This window comes from Caenorhabditis elegans, chromosome I (assembly GCF_000002985.6).
Source record: "Caenorhabditis elegans chromosome I".
Classification (NCBI taxonomy): domain Eukaryota; kingdom Metazoa; phylum Nematoda; class Chromadorea; order Rhabditida; family Rhabditidae; genus Caenorhabditis; species Caenorhabditis elegans.
In genome coordinates, this window is record NC_003279.8 from 7,820,659 (window position 1) to 7,835,595 (window position 14,937).

The 14,937-nt window shown below is 35.4% G+C and overlaps 3 protein-coding genes across 3 annotated transcripts; 1 reads left to right on the forward strand and 2 right to left on the reverse strand.

Moving 5' to 3' along the window:
* Positions 1-172: 172 nt before the first annotated feature.
* drh-3 (Helicase ATP-binding domain-containing protein) lies at positions 173-5,720 on the forward strand. The gene is made up of 15 exons (NM_059760.7): positions 173-282; positions 342-515; positions 769-844; positions 892-973; positions 1,019-1,543; positions 1,731-1,856; positions 1,903-2,084; positions 2,166-2,347; positions 2,545-2,870; positions 3,307-3,587; positions 3,631-4,539; positions 4,979-5,079; positions 5,136-5,274; positions 5,322-5,428; positions 5,531-5,720. Exons 1-15 carry the CDS (start codon positions 185-187, stop codon positions 5,580-5,582), a joined length of 3,360 nt encoding a protein of 1,119 aa, NP_492161.3. The 5' UTR covers positions 173-184; the 3' UTR covers positions 5,583-5,720.
* A 63-nt stretch (positions 5,721-5,783) lies between these two features.
* On the reverse strand, positions 5,784-10,971 carry glna-3 (Putative glutaminase 3). Its single transcript, NM_059761.4, has 7 exons — positions 10,759-10,971; positions 9,129-9,276; positions 8,414-8,924; positions 7,814-7,905; positions 7,192-7,472; positions 6,618-6,864; positions 5,784-6,195 (listed from the first exon to the last, which is right to left on the reverse strand). The coding sequence occupies exons 1-7, from the start codon at positions 10,866-10,868 to the stop codon at positions 5,833-5,835; spliced, it is 1,752 nt and encodes a 583-aa protein (NP_492162.1). The 5' UTR covers positions 10,869-10,971; the 3' UTR covers positions 5,784-5,832.
* Positions 10,972-12,004: 1,033 nt separating this feature from the next.
* On the reverse strand, positions 12,005-14,795 carry F30F8.1 (RING-type domain-containing protein). Its single transcript, NM_059762.7, has 11 exons — positions 14,587-14,795; positions 14,453-14,541; positions 14,156-14,407; positions 13,934-14,110; positions 13,575-13,889; positions 13,336-13,526; positions 13,086-13,287; positions 12,812-13,039; positions 12,630-12,767; positions 12,481-12,585; positions 12,005-12,435 (listed from the first exon to the last, which is right to left on the reverse strand). The coding sequence occupies exons 1-11, from the start codon at positions 14,681-14,683 to the stop codon at positions 12,292-12,294; spliced, it is 1,938 nt and encodes a 645-aa protein (NP_492163.1). The 5' UTR covers positions 14,684-14,795; the 3' UTR covers positions 12,005-12,291.
* Positions 14,796-14,937: the final 142 nt, after the last annotated feature.

Here is a 14,937-nt window from a genome sequence, read left to right on the forward strand (position 1 = left end):
GTTTTCTGTTCATTCATGTATTTCCCTCTTAACTTTTTATCATTGGCAAGAGGAAGAGAAAATCATTAATGTGAAAACCTCTGCCACACTTGTTTATATTTTGTGCGCCAGTTTGAACAACATGTCTTTTTGTCGTTTTGTCGGCAAAATTTAATTTAATAATTTCCTACAGATATTTTCGATAATGCAACCAACTGCAATACGTTTAGAAGATTACGACAAATCGAAGCTTCGCCTTCCGTTTGAGTCTCCATATTTTCCAGCGTATTTTCGTCTTCTCAAGTAAGAAAATTATACATTTCCCCCCTTGCACTCGATCAAATAATTAAATATTATTTTAGATGGAAATTCCTTGATGTATGCGTGGAGAGTACACGAAACAACGATATCGGATATTTCAAACTATTTGAATCGCTGTTCCCGCCAGGAAAATTGGAAGAAATTGCCAGAATGATCATTGACGAGCCAACTCCAGTTTCTCATGACCCGGACATGATTAAAATCAGAAATGCCGAGTAAGACGACAGAGAAATCATGTATTAGAAAAACGTTCCAACGAAAACAATTTCTTCGGTGTTATCTATATCTGTGACGGCAAGGATGTCGAAACGGAGTTTTGAAAACATAAAATTGTTTTAATGACTTAAATTTTTATAAAAAGTTTAAATATCGTGAGTTTTCGAGTCACAGAAGCTTAAAAGGTCAAAAAAAAGTATTATGGTGTCTGGAATTTTCGTGCCATATTTTTTTTAAATACCAATTTTTCAGTCTCGACGTTAAAATCAGAAAACAGGCAGAAACATACGTTACATTGCGTCACGCACATCAGCAGAAAGTTCAAAGGGTAAAAACACTTTTGAAAAACATTTAATAAAATAATTTTTATTTCAGAGAAGATTCTCGGAATGTTTTTTGAACACTGTTTTGTTCGATGAGAAGGGACTCAGAATTGCTGACGAAGTGATGTTTAACTGTAAGTAATCGTGAAATTTCAAACGTTTTGAACTGTAAAATTCAGACGATAAAGAACTTTATGGATACTCACACTGGGAAGATCTTCCTGATGGCTGGTTAACTGCTGAGACTTTCAAAAATAAATTCTACGATGAAGAGGAAGTTACCAATAATCCATTTGGATATCAGAAGCTTGATAGAGTGGCTGGAGCTGCACGTGGAATGATTATTATGAAGCATCTGAAATCGAATCCACGTTGTGTTAGTGAAACTACAATTCTCGCTTTTGAAGTATTTAACAAAGGTAATCATCAACTATCAACTGATTTGGTCGAAGATTTGCTAACCGAAGGACCAGCGTTCGAGCTGAAAATCGAGAATGGAGAAGAGAAAAAATATGCTGTGAAGAAATGGAGTCTTCATAAGACTCTCACCATGTTTCTCGCAATCATCGGATTCAAATCGAATGACAAAAAAGAGAAAAATGAACACGAAGAGTGGTATTACGGATTTATTGATGCAATGAAGAATGATCCAGCTAATCGAGCGGCTCTCTACTTTTTGGATAAGAACTGGCCAGAAGAGCTTGGTAAGTTTTTTTTTGTTTGGAAATTAAATAGCGGCAAACATTTTGTACTTCAGATTTCAAAATACTGAAATTATTTTAATACAATTTTAAATAATGCCTAACTTTTTATTATTCGGCCATCTCATGCTATTTGATGTATTTTACGAATTTCGATTTACAATCTAGGCTTAACTAAATCAATTTTCAGAAGAACGAGAGAAAGAACGTGACCGTATCCGCCTTACCCTACTGAAAAGTCAGCGGACTAACGAGGAAGCTGTCGGCGAGGATGTTTGCACGACAATACGTCCACAACCGAAAGACAGCGGCTACAGTAAGATTATATTTCCAACATTTAGTGCAAATTTTCCTTTTTCCAGATCCAGATGCGGTGGTTACTGAACTTGTATTGCGTACTTATCAAGAAGAACTTGTCCAACCGGCTCTCGAAGGAAAGAATTGTGTTATTGTTGCTCCGACTGGTTCTGGTAAAACAGAAGTGGCAATTTATGCGGCTCTCAAACATATTGAAGAACGAACATCCCAAGGAAAGCCTTCCAGAGTATGTTTTTTTTTTAATTTTCTCGTCAAGTTCTAATATTATTTCCCCTTGATATAGAAGCAATAAAATTTTATTTTCCAGGTTGTGCTCCTTGTGCCGAAAATCCCGCTTGTCGGTCAACAAAAAGACAGATTCCTGAAGTATTGTAACGGAATGTACGAAGTTAATGGTTTTCATGGATCCGAGAGCAGTGTCAGTGGAACAGGACGTCGTGATGAAGTAATTGCTACTCATGTATCAGTTATGACTCCTCAAATTCTGATGTGAGTTAATGGAATCAGGTTCATTAAATTCTGAATCGAAAATTTCTGATATAACTCATTAATTTTTTATTTTACTTTTTTTTTTCAAAAAAAATTATAAATTATAAAAAGAGTGCAATTTTAATCAAGATATATAAAATGTTTAATTTTTTCGGATCGAGCTCTGGTTTTTATAATACCCGAACTAATTATTTCAGCAACATGCTTCAATCGGTACGTCAAAATGAGCGTTTGTATGTGAGTGATTTCTCAATGATGATCTTCGATGAAGTACATAAAGCTGCAAAAAATCATCCATATGTGTTGATTAATCAAATGGTTCAAGAATGGAAGTATGAAAAACCACAAATCATTGGTCTGACAGCTTCATTGAGTGTCAAAGTTGATGGACAAAAAGACGAGAATCAGATGCTTAATGATATTTATAATATGCTCGCATTGATCAACGCTCCACATTTGAGTACAATCACTCGCCAATCGAGCATAGATGAGCTCAATGAGCATGTTGGAAAACCAGATGATTGTAAGTTTGTTCTCAAGTTGGAAATTTAGTTTTTTTTTTCTTAAAAACCATAAATAAATTTTAAAATACAAATAAGATAAATTTCTAGGTGTATCAAATTATAAAAATATTTATTTTCAAGTTTACACAGTTCAAAAAAATTTGAAAATTGTAAATTGTTCTTGTAAAATGAAAAATGGTTTCTAAATGAAGTGTTGTAAACAGGAATTGAAAAAAAAAACCTTCGGAAGCTGAAAACCCACTTTAGAATCAAAACCACGGTATTGAAATTTCCTTTGTTTTCCCTTATTTCTCATGGTATTGTTTAACTTCAAGCTAATCCGGCAATTTCAAAGTAAATTCCTCATTTACTCTATTCCAAAAATAACCAATTACTTGTTTTCTCTTCGGAATATGAAATTTCATGAGAGAATTATTTCAAAAAAATTCTTCTCAGCTGTCGAACTATGCTTGCCTGCCAAAGAAAATATCCTTCGAGATTACATCGAACGATACCTTAACCACGCCCATGGCAAATTTCTCGAAGAATTAGCAAGCATGTCTAAATCAACTGGCCGCAACAACACTATCCCACCGAATATGATTAACACGTTTAAAAAGAATCAACCGAAGAATTATGAGTACTACGATTCATTACTTCAAGGTATTATTCAAGAGTTGAACAAATTGAATGTTCCTGAGAAATGGAATTCTCAAACTTGGGCGAAATACATGAAGGTTTGATTCATTTTCAAAGATTCTTGTAAATGAAATGATTTAGGTATATCTCGAAGCTCGCGGAATCGTTGATCTGATGCCTGCGATGGTTGCATTCAAATACATGGAAAAAGCTATTGGGAAATTGAATGAAAGTCATTCAGAGACAGTCGAATACAGCACCTTCATCAAAGACCATGATACTTTGAAACAAACAATTCAATCCGTTGAACCAGAAATTGTTCTACGTCTCAAGAATACACTCACCAATCAGTTCCACGTGGCTCCTGAATCTCGAGTTATTATTTTCGTAACACAAAGAAGCACCGCTCAACGTGTCAGTGATTTCTTGAACGAATCTAAAGTTTTAGATCAATTTGGTAATTATGGTGAACAAATGGTTGGATATGTTCTCGGAACAAACAAACAGGGCGCTGTACAGCAGACTTCACAAGAACAACAATTGACACTTGATAAATTCAACAATGGAAGACTTAAAGTAATTGTGGCAACGTCAGTTGTTGAAGAAGGTCTCGATGTTACTGCATGTAATCTTATTATCAAGTACAACTGTTCATCAGGATCAGCCATTCAACTTGTTCAACAAAGAGGTCGTGCACGTGCCAAAAACTCTCGTTCTGTGCTTTTATCAGTGAAGAGTAGTATCAATGAAACCGAGACTAACGCGTTAATCTCTGAAAAGTATATGAGACTTTGTGTGAAGAAGATCACAGAGAATGGCGAGAAACAATTGGCTGCAGAAGTGAAACGAGTCGCTGAACTAAATGCGGCTGAAAGGAAACGAAATCTGGAAGAGCAACTCAATTTGAGATTACGACATGAGAATAAGATTTATAAATTGATGTGCAGCAATTGTTCAAAAGAGTTCTGCAAGAGTATTTATATCAAAAAAGTGTTCTCGAATTACATGGTGTTCGATCCAAGTGTATGGAGATTTTTGCATGTTGAATCGGTACGTTTGATGAATGCTCAAAAACCGGAGCCGGCTTGTCGAAAATATAATTTTAATGAATTTTGTAAGATTATACTCGTAGACCAGGGCTGTAAAACCATTTTCCCAAAAAACCGAAACCTAAAATTTCTCAAAAAAAAAGACAATTAAAAAAATTTCTGTCACTAAAAAATCGTTTTAAAGTAAAAAAATCGCTTTATTCATCTGAAATTAACTTATTCAGGTTGAAACATTTATAAAGTGCTTAAAAATTACCTGGAAGTGTCGAATTGCCGATTATCAAATTGCTGAATTTCCGAACTTTGCTTTCCGACAATTGACTTTCAGGCTATTTTTGTGCAATTTCCAGATGTTTCAAGTAAATGTTTTTTTCAGCTAAGCCGACTTCTGTTTATCATAGAAACGCAATTTGTGATTGTGAAAAATTGAATTTTTTCAGAAGCGAAAGGTGAGTAAGTACTTGAGTGAGGACAATCAACCACTCAGTGATATCAAATGCTTCCATTGCAAGTTGGATGTTGGAAGAGCTTACAAAATAAGGTAATTGAAATTTAATTTATTTAAAAGTCGTTTCTTATAAAACAACATTTCTACAGAGGAACCTATTTGCCGCAACTCAGTGTCAAGGCGTTGACATTTGTTCAAGAATCAGACTATTCCTCGATGACAAAAGCAAAATGGTCGGATGTGGAACAGGATCTGTTTTATATTTCAGAAGCAATCGAGGATGACTTTGTAAGATTTTGGTCACTTGATTATTTAAAAATTGTACGAATTTACAGAGAATCATGTTGAATGCGCTCTCCGATACTGAAGAAAATATCGAAAAGAAGATTGTTCTTGATTTGGACTCACGACAACACAATAAGCAACTCGAGATGAAGAGATTGTAAGTGTGCTCTGGATTGTGATTCCTTTTCTGTTTAACACTTTCGAAGCTCAAAAAATACGGATAAACTCTCTATTATCATAATAATGCTTTCATTTTCAGCCATATTCAACAAGAACCACCAACGAAGGGAGTTGCACCAGAAGCTCAATGATCATCTCAAGGATTTCCAACTTGTACGAGAATTCAATTTTTCTTAATCTTTTTTGTTATTTTAATATCATTCATCGTGTTCTATTTACCGAGCAATTTTCATTCGATCTCTTGAATAATATAAAGCTCTATTTAGTTTTATTTTTTTAATTGATCTTTCAATTTTTCTTCCAACAATTTGACTGTAAATTAACAAATGACAAAAAATGGAATGATTTATTAATTTAAATCAATTTCTAGAACATCTATTCCTAATCATCTTGTCCTTTAAGATTGTAAACCGTAATTGCCTCTTCTAGCAGCTTAACACAAGCAGTATGATTAAAATGTTTAGCATCATCCAATGGAGTTCTATCATATCTATCACATGGATTCGGATCCTCTTGCCATTTACTCAATACGTATTCCAATGTGACAACGTCTCCTTCAGCAGCAGCCACGTGTAAAACTGTTCGATCATCATAATCTTTGCAATGAATATCATGTCCCATCAAAAGGAATCGTTTAATTGCAGCAATATCACCCAATTTTGTAGCATACATGAAACGATTCTGACCGTCATGATCATCTTTCAATTGACGACGAGGATCGATTTTCTTATTATCCGAGTAGATCTGAATTGGGATTATTATGGTTTAAGTAGAAAATGCTAATTTTTAACCAAATATATTATTCGGGATGCAGAGAAAAGTTCGTTTGGTAATCTACGTGGAAAGGCGATCCACGGACAATTGAAAACATTCCGCCCCCGAGCAATGGGTCTCGTTAGGAATTTGGCGGAATAAAAAAATAAAAATTCTACAACAAATTAAAAAATTTGACAAAATCGGCAAAACTAAATAAATGTTGCATACGGTTTTGCCGCCAAATACCTAACGAGACCCATGGTTCGGGGGCGGAGCATTTTCATTTTGCCATGGAGCGCGTTTCCAGGTCGATTTCTAAAGGAGATTCTCTCTGCGCCCCCACCATAAGATATTTCGAAAGAAAACTCAAATAAATTAACTTTAGAATTTTCTATTTTGAGATAACTTACCAGACTATCATAATTATGGAAGTTATACTTTTGTACGAGCTGTTCTGCAAACTTGACACCTCGAACCGTGTTTCCAAGTTTATCAAGTCGTGGACTGTACAAGGCAATACCCATCACATTCGGAATCACAATAATCATATCTCCAGATACTCCTGATTTGGCTGGAAGACCTACGTGGAAAGCGAACTGCCCCGACCAATCGTACATTCCACAAGAGTACATCAATGAGAGAGTATCACGGCAAGCACTGAAGAACATGATAGTTTAATGAAACAAAAAAGTAGATCTTCCAGCAATAAACTAAAGTTTCAATACTTGTAAATTTATCAATAAGTTAAAGTAGAAACTAGATCTTTCAAGCAGGCACAAAATCGCCTGCTTACCTACAAGGCAGGCCTAATCTGCCACGGCTGTGCCTAGAAGGGAAGATGGTCTCAAACGCAAAAAATGCAGACCTCATGTCTACCGTGTACCTACAGGCATTTGTACCTTCCTTAAACCTGCCTAACTTTATGCCTACCTACCTAATGTTTTCATGGATACGAAATAATATCAGGAATTGTATCAAACCAACCGATTATTCACAATTCGTTCTCCATTCATCGGATTGACACCTCCATTTGCCAATGTTGCAGCCATCACAGCCAATGAATCACAGTTTGTTTCAATAGAACAAATTTGAAAATAGAGATCAAGAGTGTCTTGTAAATTTAAATCTTTTGGAAAAACTTTGTGTTCTCTCATGTAGTACGATAATGCGTAGTTTCGATCAGCTGTTTCCCGTTCGGACAAGAAAACAGAATTATCAAATCCAATGTAGCCACTGCCAACGAATTTTCGGCATGCGTGGATCATCTGAAAATCCAGTAAAAATATAAACGGTTATGTACGAAGACACTTTTTCAGGAAGCATTGGTTTTCTATTTTGATTTTTCATTCTGTTTTTGAGGTTCCTAAATTAAATTTGAACCTAGGATTTATTTTGAAACTGTAAAGATATTGAGCTTTGAGCCTAAGTTGGTAGAACGTTGAAAAAAATTGGAAGCATATAAATGGCGGGAAAGTTTTGGATTACTGTAGTGGTACGGTAAGGGAACGATAGTAAACTATAGTAGACTAAACAGTTACATATATCTGGAGCAGACAACAAATATCGATAGAGCATAATACATACCAGAAAAACATGAATAACTCACAAAATCAAATCGATCAGCAAGTGGTAGTTTGTTCTTGAGAAGTGAAGCGACTACAATGGCACCAGCATTGATGAGTGGATTGTGTGGCTTTTCTGAAAAAATAACAAAATAAATAATCAAACGAAACTAGAACTTGTAAAATCACTAGTTTAACAACAAAAAGCAGTTCAATTTTCAGCAGATTTCGTGTTTCAGTCATTCTTACTAGGCCTCGGATTTTCGTGTCGAATTTGAAAAGATGGAAGATTGCCAGACTGTTCAAACGACTTTGAAATCTCCATGAAATCTAAAGATTACTACTACAAACTTTGCAAGCTAGGTATCTATAATTTCTTCTAAATTCTCCAAGTTTCTTAGAATCTCAGAAAACGTTTTGTTTCTCTAAAAATTTCAAAAATTCAATAACTACTACATTTTGAATAGTTTCAAATTGAACATGTTCTAGTGTTAAAGAAAATTTCCCACATTGGATAAATTTTTAAAAACTATCATAAAAAACAGTGAAAAACAATTTTACACTAAAAATTCAAAGCATTTGAAAAATTCATTTTGTTTTCGGGTAATATCTGCTTACTTTTGAAAAATAAAGATAAAACTCACTATTGTGATCAAGACTAATATCATTAAAAAGTCTTCCAGAAGGTTCTTGTCCAACATGTGCATGAAGTTCTTCAGGTCCAATATCATCATGAACTAAAGCATATGTAAATGGTTTTGATACACTTTGCAAGCAGAATGGTTTCAATGCATCACCCCACATTTTCCGTTGTCCATCAATTGTACACACAGACATTGCCCAACTATCCGGTGCAACTCTTGATAATTGTGGAATATACGTGGCAAGATCACCCTCATTATGCGAACGAACATCTTCAAATATTTCTCCCATATCAGACACAAATCGTTCCCAATCAGGAATAATCATTTGCTTTTTGAGAGCTTTTGTTACAACTCCGATGCTGGATCCAATGTATCGTTTGAATGTATCTTTTTCCAAATAAATATGTTGAGTTCCCCAAACAAAATCATCGAGAAGATCAGCATCTTTTATATTTTGAATCATTTTGTCAATTCGAGGATCATCTTTTCGAATTCCGCTTTCTAGAAGTGCCTGTGAAAAATTTAATTATTAATATTACGTACAGTTGTAGGAGCATTACAGAAAATATATTTAAAAGAAAAAAATTGCCTATTTTAAAACCTTGCCTAATAATGAGTTTTGTTTCCTAAAAAATTGACATCGTGACAACTGGTGAGATTGCTACGGCTTCTATGGATCTGATGAAAAAAGAAACTTGACGACACTAAAACGTACCTTGAAAAACCTTGGCAAGTAGACTTTTCCTGTAGTTTCATCTTTATAGAGATCAAATAACAGCTCCTGCTGATGATTTCCACACATATCGTAAGACATCGATCGGCACACTTTCACATCACTTATTACCGTATTCACTCGATAGAAGCTGCAACAAATTTGATTTTTATAGACATTTTTGAGATTTTCCGTTTTTTTTCTCTTTTAAAAAATTTTTCTTTTAAAACAAACTTTTAAGTTTGGATGACATTTGCACGTGCTGGCACAAGCAGTGTAAAACTTGGTCGATATATTCGTTTTTATATAAAAATTTTTATAAGTAGTTGAAATACTTATCTACACGTTTATCTACTTCTGGGGGTATTTATTGCAAGAGAGTGAATCGAGTAATCGTTTTTCTAATTAGAAACCTTTCCCTCTTCTCACTCTCGTTTTGCAATTTCCTCCTTTTCTCCTCTAGAAATTCATTTCAATTGCAAATAGCATCTACTGCAATAAACTATTACAACTCTCCAAGTACATTTTCACACTTTTTCATGCACAACCCAATGCTCTTCTCTAAATACATCTCCCGACTCCAGAAAACTCTTATGTCTCTGTCAAAAAGTAATCCAAAAAGCCCTTTTGTTCGGTGCCCACCAATCGCTTTCTATTCTCAAAAAAGCCATTACGTGTCTCCACTAGTACCACGAGAGGGATAGGCTCTCAAAGAAAAATGACAGAGTATGTGATTGTTGGAAGATGAATAATAAGCTTTTTTTACGAGGACTAAAAAATTATACATCTTCTGAAGAGGAACCATGAATTTACATAAACTGACGTATGTTTTGGAATAGGACAGGTCGGAAAGTAGTGTATATGTTCTATTAATAAATTATAATGAAAAAAGAAAATCTCATGTAAAATCTCATGAAAACCAAGAAACGGGTGGAGAAACGGGGGTGAGGTTTTTGTGTTCGTCGTTTTTTTATGTACTTATTTTTGAACATTTTCAAAAACTCGAGCAATTTTCAGCTGAAAAAATGTCGAAGTTGTGGTTAAAAAAATTGTTCTAGATATTTTGGCATATTTTAGTTTTTCTTTCAACTTGCTTACACTTATCAAAATTTCGTTAGTTTTTAACAGAGTAGAAAGCAATATTAAACCACATTTAAATAAAGGGAAATTTGGCGAACTTTACATGTGAAATGTAAAAGCTCACGAAAAAGAGAATCTCAAGTTTCATTATTAATCGGTTGAGTGGAGTGGAAGTAAGGCAAAAAGTCATGTGAATTCTCTTAGACACTTTTTTATCTGAGAAGATGTGCAAAAGTAGAAAAAACACATATTCGCATAAAATGAGAGACTTAGACAGATAAATCGAGAGTCTGAGAGAGAACGCAGTTAAACTGAGTTATAGTTGAGCTTTTAGTGACATTTTGAAATAGATTTTAAAATAGCCCTTATTAAATAAGTTGAAAGTATTTTTGACATAGAAGTGCAAATCATTGGTATGATTAAATGATTCAAATTTGTGTTAAGCATTATCACTACACTTTTCAATAACTTATATTTTGTACTTTAAAATTAAAAGCTCCCAATTGGCTTCAAAAAATTGCAAATGTATTATTAATTGGGTTGAACACCTCACCTGGGTTTTGTAAAAGCAACAACCGTCGGAGTTCTAGGCTTCTCCGACGGTCCAGGCTGATCCTTGAGCTCGTCGGAAAGCTCTTCGTCTTCTTTTTCTTTATTATCCATTTTTACTCGATAAAAACCCAGAAATCTGAGTAATTTCGGAAGTGTCCACGACGACGACAAAACGGCGAATAAAATGAAAGTGGGAAAAAATAGAATGAGAGAAAAGAGTGGGGGACTCGGCGAGCAAACACGGCCAAGTAGGCGGAGACAAGACGGCGGACGTCGACGTGGAAGAAGTAGAAAGATTCAGATGAAGAAGGTCAAGATGTAGAAACTCATCGAATGCATTGGATGGGTAGGGAGATACTAAGAAGAAGCTCTATTCAAGCACTGAATTATTTAGCTTTTCATCGTCGTTCTACTTCTCTGTTTATGTTGTGACAACTCCTAATTTGTCTTGGCTTCTTGATGTCTAGCGACTTTAGAAACTTGAAGTAATGAAGGTATCTAGAAAATATCAAGTCTGATGTCTTATTCAGGCTAGGTCTAGTAGAATTTAAAAAAAGGGTAAGCCGTGTTAGAAAGAGCCCTGAAGTTCTCGCTTTAAGAACATAATGAACACTAGAACTATACTGTATATTTAATTTCCGTTGTCTGTGAGTTTAAAGGGAAGCGCATTAATGCGAAAAGGTCTTGCCGCGCATTCAGCATTCATTCTGAAAATTCCCTCATCATTTTTTTCTGATTGAAAAAAAACTAGAAAAAACCATAATAAATAAAATAAGGAAGGGAACAATAAAAATGTATCTATTACTAATAATTTCCAAAAAAGTAAGCTCGCGGCGAGACCCAAGAAAATTGTTAAAAGAAAGCAAAATGCATAGTAGATAGAAATTATTTTTTTTTACTCATAAATATGGTTTTCGTCGTAGAAAAACCTAAATTTATTTTTCAAACCCATAAATTCACTTACTGTTTTCCGAATGATTTGTGCGAGTTGAAAATGATTCTTGAGATCATTTTATGATTACTAGTAGAGAATAGTGTTTAAAAAAATCGAACCGCCTGAAAACTCGAATGTTTTAACAAAATACAAGCATTTTTCACGGCTTACCACTTGGCGCAAAATCTTACTCTCGATTGTTTGTTCAAGTAGAAATGAAATTTTTTCGTCTTATCATTTCCAGGACACGTGGGAGGAAGTACGTCTTTCATTTTTTTTGTCACGGCGGAAACACAGCTGTTCCAAGTTTCTCGTCATTTCAATGTCTAGTTGCACATTTTGATCTTCGTTTTTTCGAGTTATAAGAAAACATTTTTTGTTCCGAAAAAAATTATAAAATGTCTGATATTAATATGAAAAAATTTGGAAACAATAACAGTGGGGTTATCGGAACATGTCGAGAAGCGAACAAATAATATAAGAGATGTATCGAGAAACGAATACGGGAGCGAAAAAAATGTAGGGGAATCGGATGAAAGATATTTAGTGAATGTTACAAGTGTTGGAAATGAGACATTCAGAAATTGGATTGTGGCTCCTTCAACGCCAAGCATCGGTTCTTGTAGACAGAATGTCTCTGATCCATATTTTCTCTCTGCTCCAGAACCTAGATGGCACATCAATCAGCAACATTCCTCGAAATTCGAGTTGGGTGGAATGCGGAAAGGTTGGTGCAACCACCATCTGAAAATTAACTTGCTGATTGATAACTTTTTGCTGCCTTTTTACCTCAAAGTTGCTTGCTTTGGACACTTCGAAAGACCCCAACAATGCTTTCTTGATGACAATGTCCGCTTTGATGCTCTGCGAGTGGAATGTCACATCAGCAGTTCCCTAAATTGATTGGTGATACATTTTTGTGGTTCTCAGAAACTCACAGTTTGCTTGAAAACGGCATCATCCACCAAGAAGGCATCCTCTGGGAATGTGCTCCTCTTGGTGTTCATTTCCGTTATCACCGTGATTTGATCAACACGGAACTTGCGGTCTTCGAACGATGCTTGGAAAATCACAATCTGAATAATTGTTAATCTGGTTTTGAACAACACAAAATTCCTACATCAAGTTGCTTATCCCAGCAAGTGTACTTCTTCAAAGCAATTCGAGCCGATCCACTGATAACGTCCATCAATCCAAGTGAATCATTCCAAATGAACCAACTTCTCTCGCTTGTCTGATCTTCGCGCCCAATTGGATGAACAAGCATTCCACGTCCTTTAATACTGATTTTGTTTGGAGCAGGAAGCTTTGCAGAAATGATACAATTTGGATGCCCAAAGAAACGAAACTGAAATTTCAATGTTTGAAAATTAAAATTTCGTATTATAACTAACTCCTCCATATTCGCCTGGATTAATGACCATGAAGTAGACATAATCTTTTGTATCTGCGCGGGTGTCCGGAATTCTAATATGACCGAGACGTGATGAGTACACGTGAAGCATTTTGGGATCCGATTGACTATCTCTCTGGATCATTCCCTCTGCTAAGAAGGGATACGTTGCCTTGAACTTGGTGCGTACATTGCTCTCAAAGCTAAAAAATCGTGTTCTATTAAAATAATAATTCATTAGGACAACTCACTAAGCGTCTGTAACATTTTTCAGCTCTGTGTTATCCATATTGATAAGAATATCTGTCGCCAAATTGCAGTACTCTGTTTGGTTCATTTGTTGAAATGCTTGGACGGTAGACGAGGAAGATGTACCACCTTGTTGACCAGTTTCTGATGATTCCCATAGAGTACCCATTGAATTCGGAATGACACGAGAATTCTAAAAAATGAATTTAATTTAAATCCCATTTTCTTAATTTTTTTAAACCATTTGCTGTTGATCAAACTGATTTGATGTTCCTTGATTCATACTAAGTTCATTCAACTCTCGCCGGAGAAGTTCTTCCCTCTCTTGGGAACGTAGACGAGCAGTTAATTCAGTGAACATGTTAGGAAAAACCGTTTGACCCGGAAGATATGGAAGATCAATGTTTTCAATACTCTTTCCGCTGGCAATGAATGGTATTGTTTTATTTGGATCGATGACGTCATTGTTTTGAGAAATGTTAATAGCAGCATCATTTGACTCAGAAAGCCATGTACTTTGTTCAATTTGTTCTGCTGGAATCAATACACTTGGACGCTGCAACTAAAAAATTTTGAGAGAACTGCAAAGCTCTAATTTACCGGGAACTGATGACGCTGGACCATTTCAAAAACCCCATCGAGATCAGCGTTCAACTCGGAAGACGGAACTTCACCCTGATTGTTGGCTCCATGATGAATATTTAAGTTGTTCACTTCTCTTATAATTTCAGCTGGAGCTTCATCCACTTTAGGCTGAACTGAACCGAGTTTGCGTGTCTGTCAATAAAATTCATTAAACGGGAATTAAAAGTTAAAACCAACCAGGACAGGAATTGATTGAGATGAAAGACGACGTTGTGATGAAGCTGCCAAAGTGGAACTGGAAGGAACAAGCGCAGTATCTAAGGCTGGGACAGATTCGGAATTCGACAATTCTTGGATTGGGAGAAGCCTTTGTGTGAACGAGTTTCTCACTCCAGCAACTTGACTACTAGTGGGCACCTCTGACGATGTAAATGATTGAATTTCCTGTCGAAGAGATTGAGGTGGTACTTCACTTGAGCGAACCATGTTCTGGAAACATATTTTATCAATCAGAATATGAAAACAAAGTAAAACCGTTTGCGCGATTTGCTGAGGAACAGAAGTACTGGTTGGTAGAACTGCTTCACCAGAGAGTACAGGTGGAGGAAGCGGCTGGGATAAATCTGAAAATCGACTTGAAACTTAGGTCATTAAAAGTTTCCACAAACCTCTCTGATTACCAGCGAGATATCGCTGAGGATTCATACAGAAATTCCTCGTAAACTCATTTACTTGTGCTATATATTCAGCATAAGAATCATTCATCGCGAATGATCCTTATTTTGACAAAAATCAAGGGAATTTTCACAAAAGTAGGAAAAGTATTTAGGAACGAGTTTTCGAAAGCTGAAATTTCGAAAGCGTGTCATGTGTTTGCGTGTTTCAGTAAATACCGTAACCTTCATATATTTCAACAACAAATAAGAAAAGGTGCGCACGCGCTAGTCATTTGTTTGGTCTTTTAGTCGTTTATTTTTTTGCATGATGATTGTGTTTTAGTCACTTTTTACTTAAGTTTA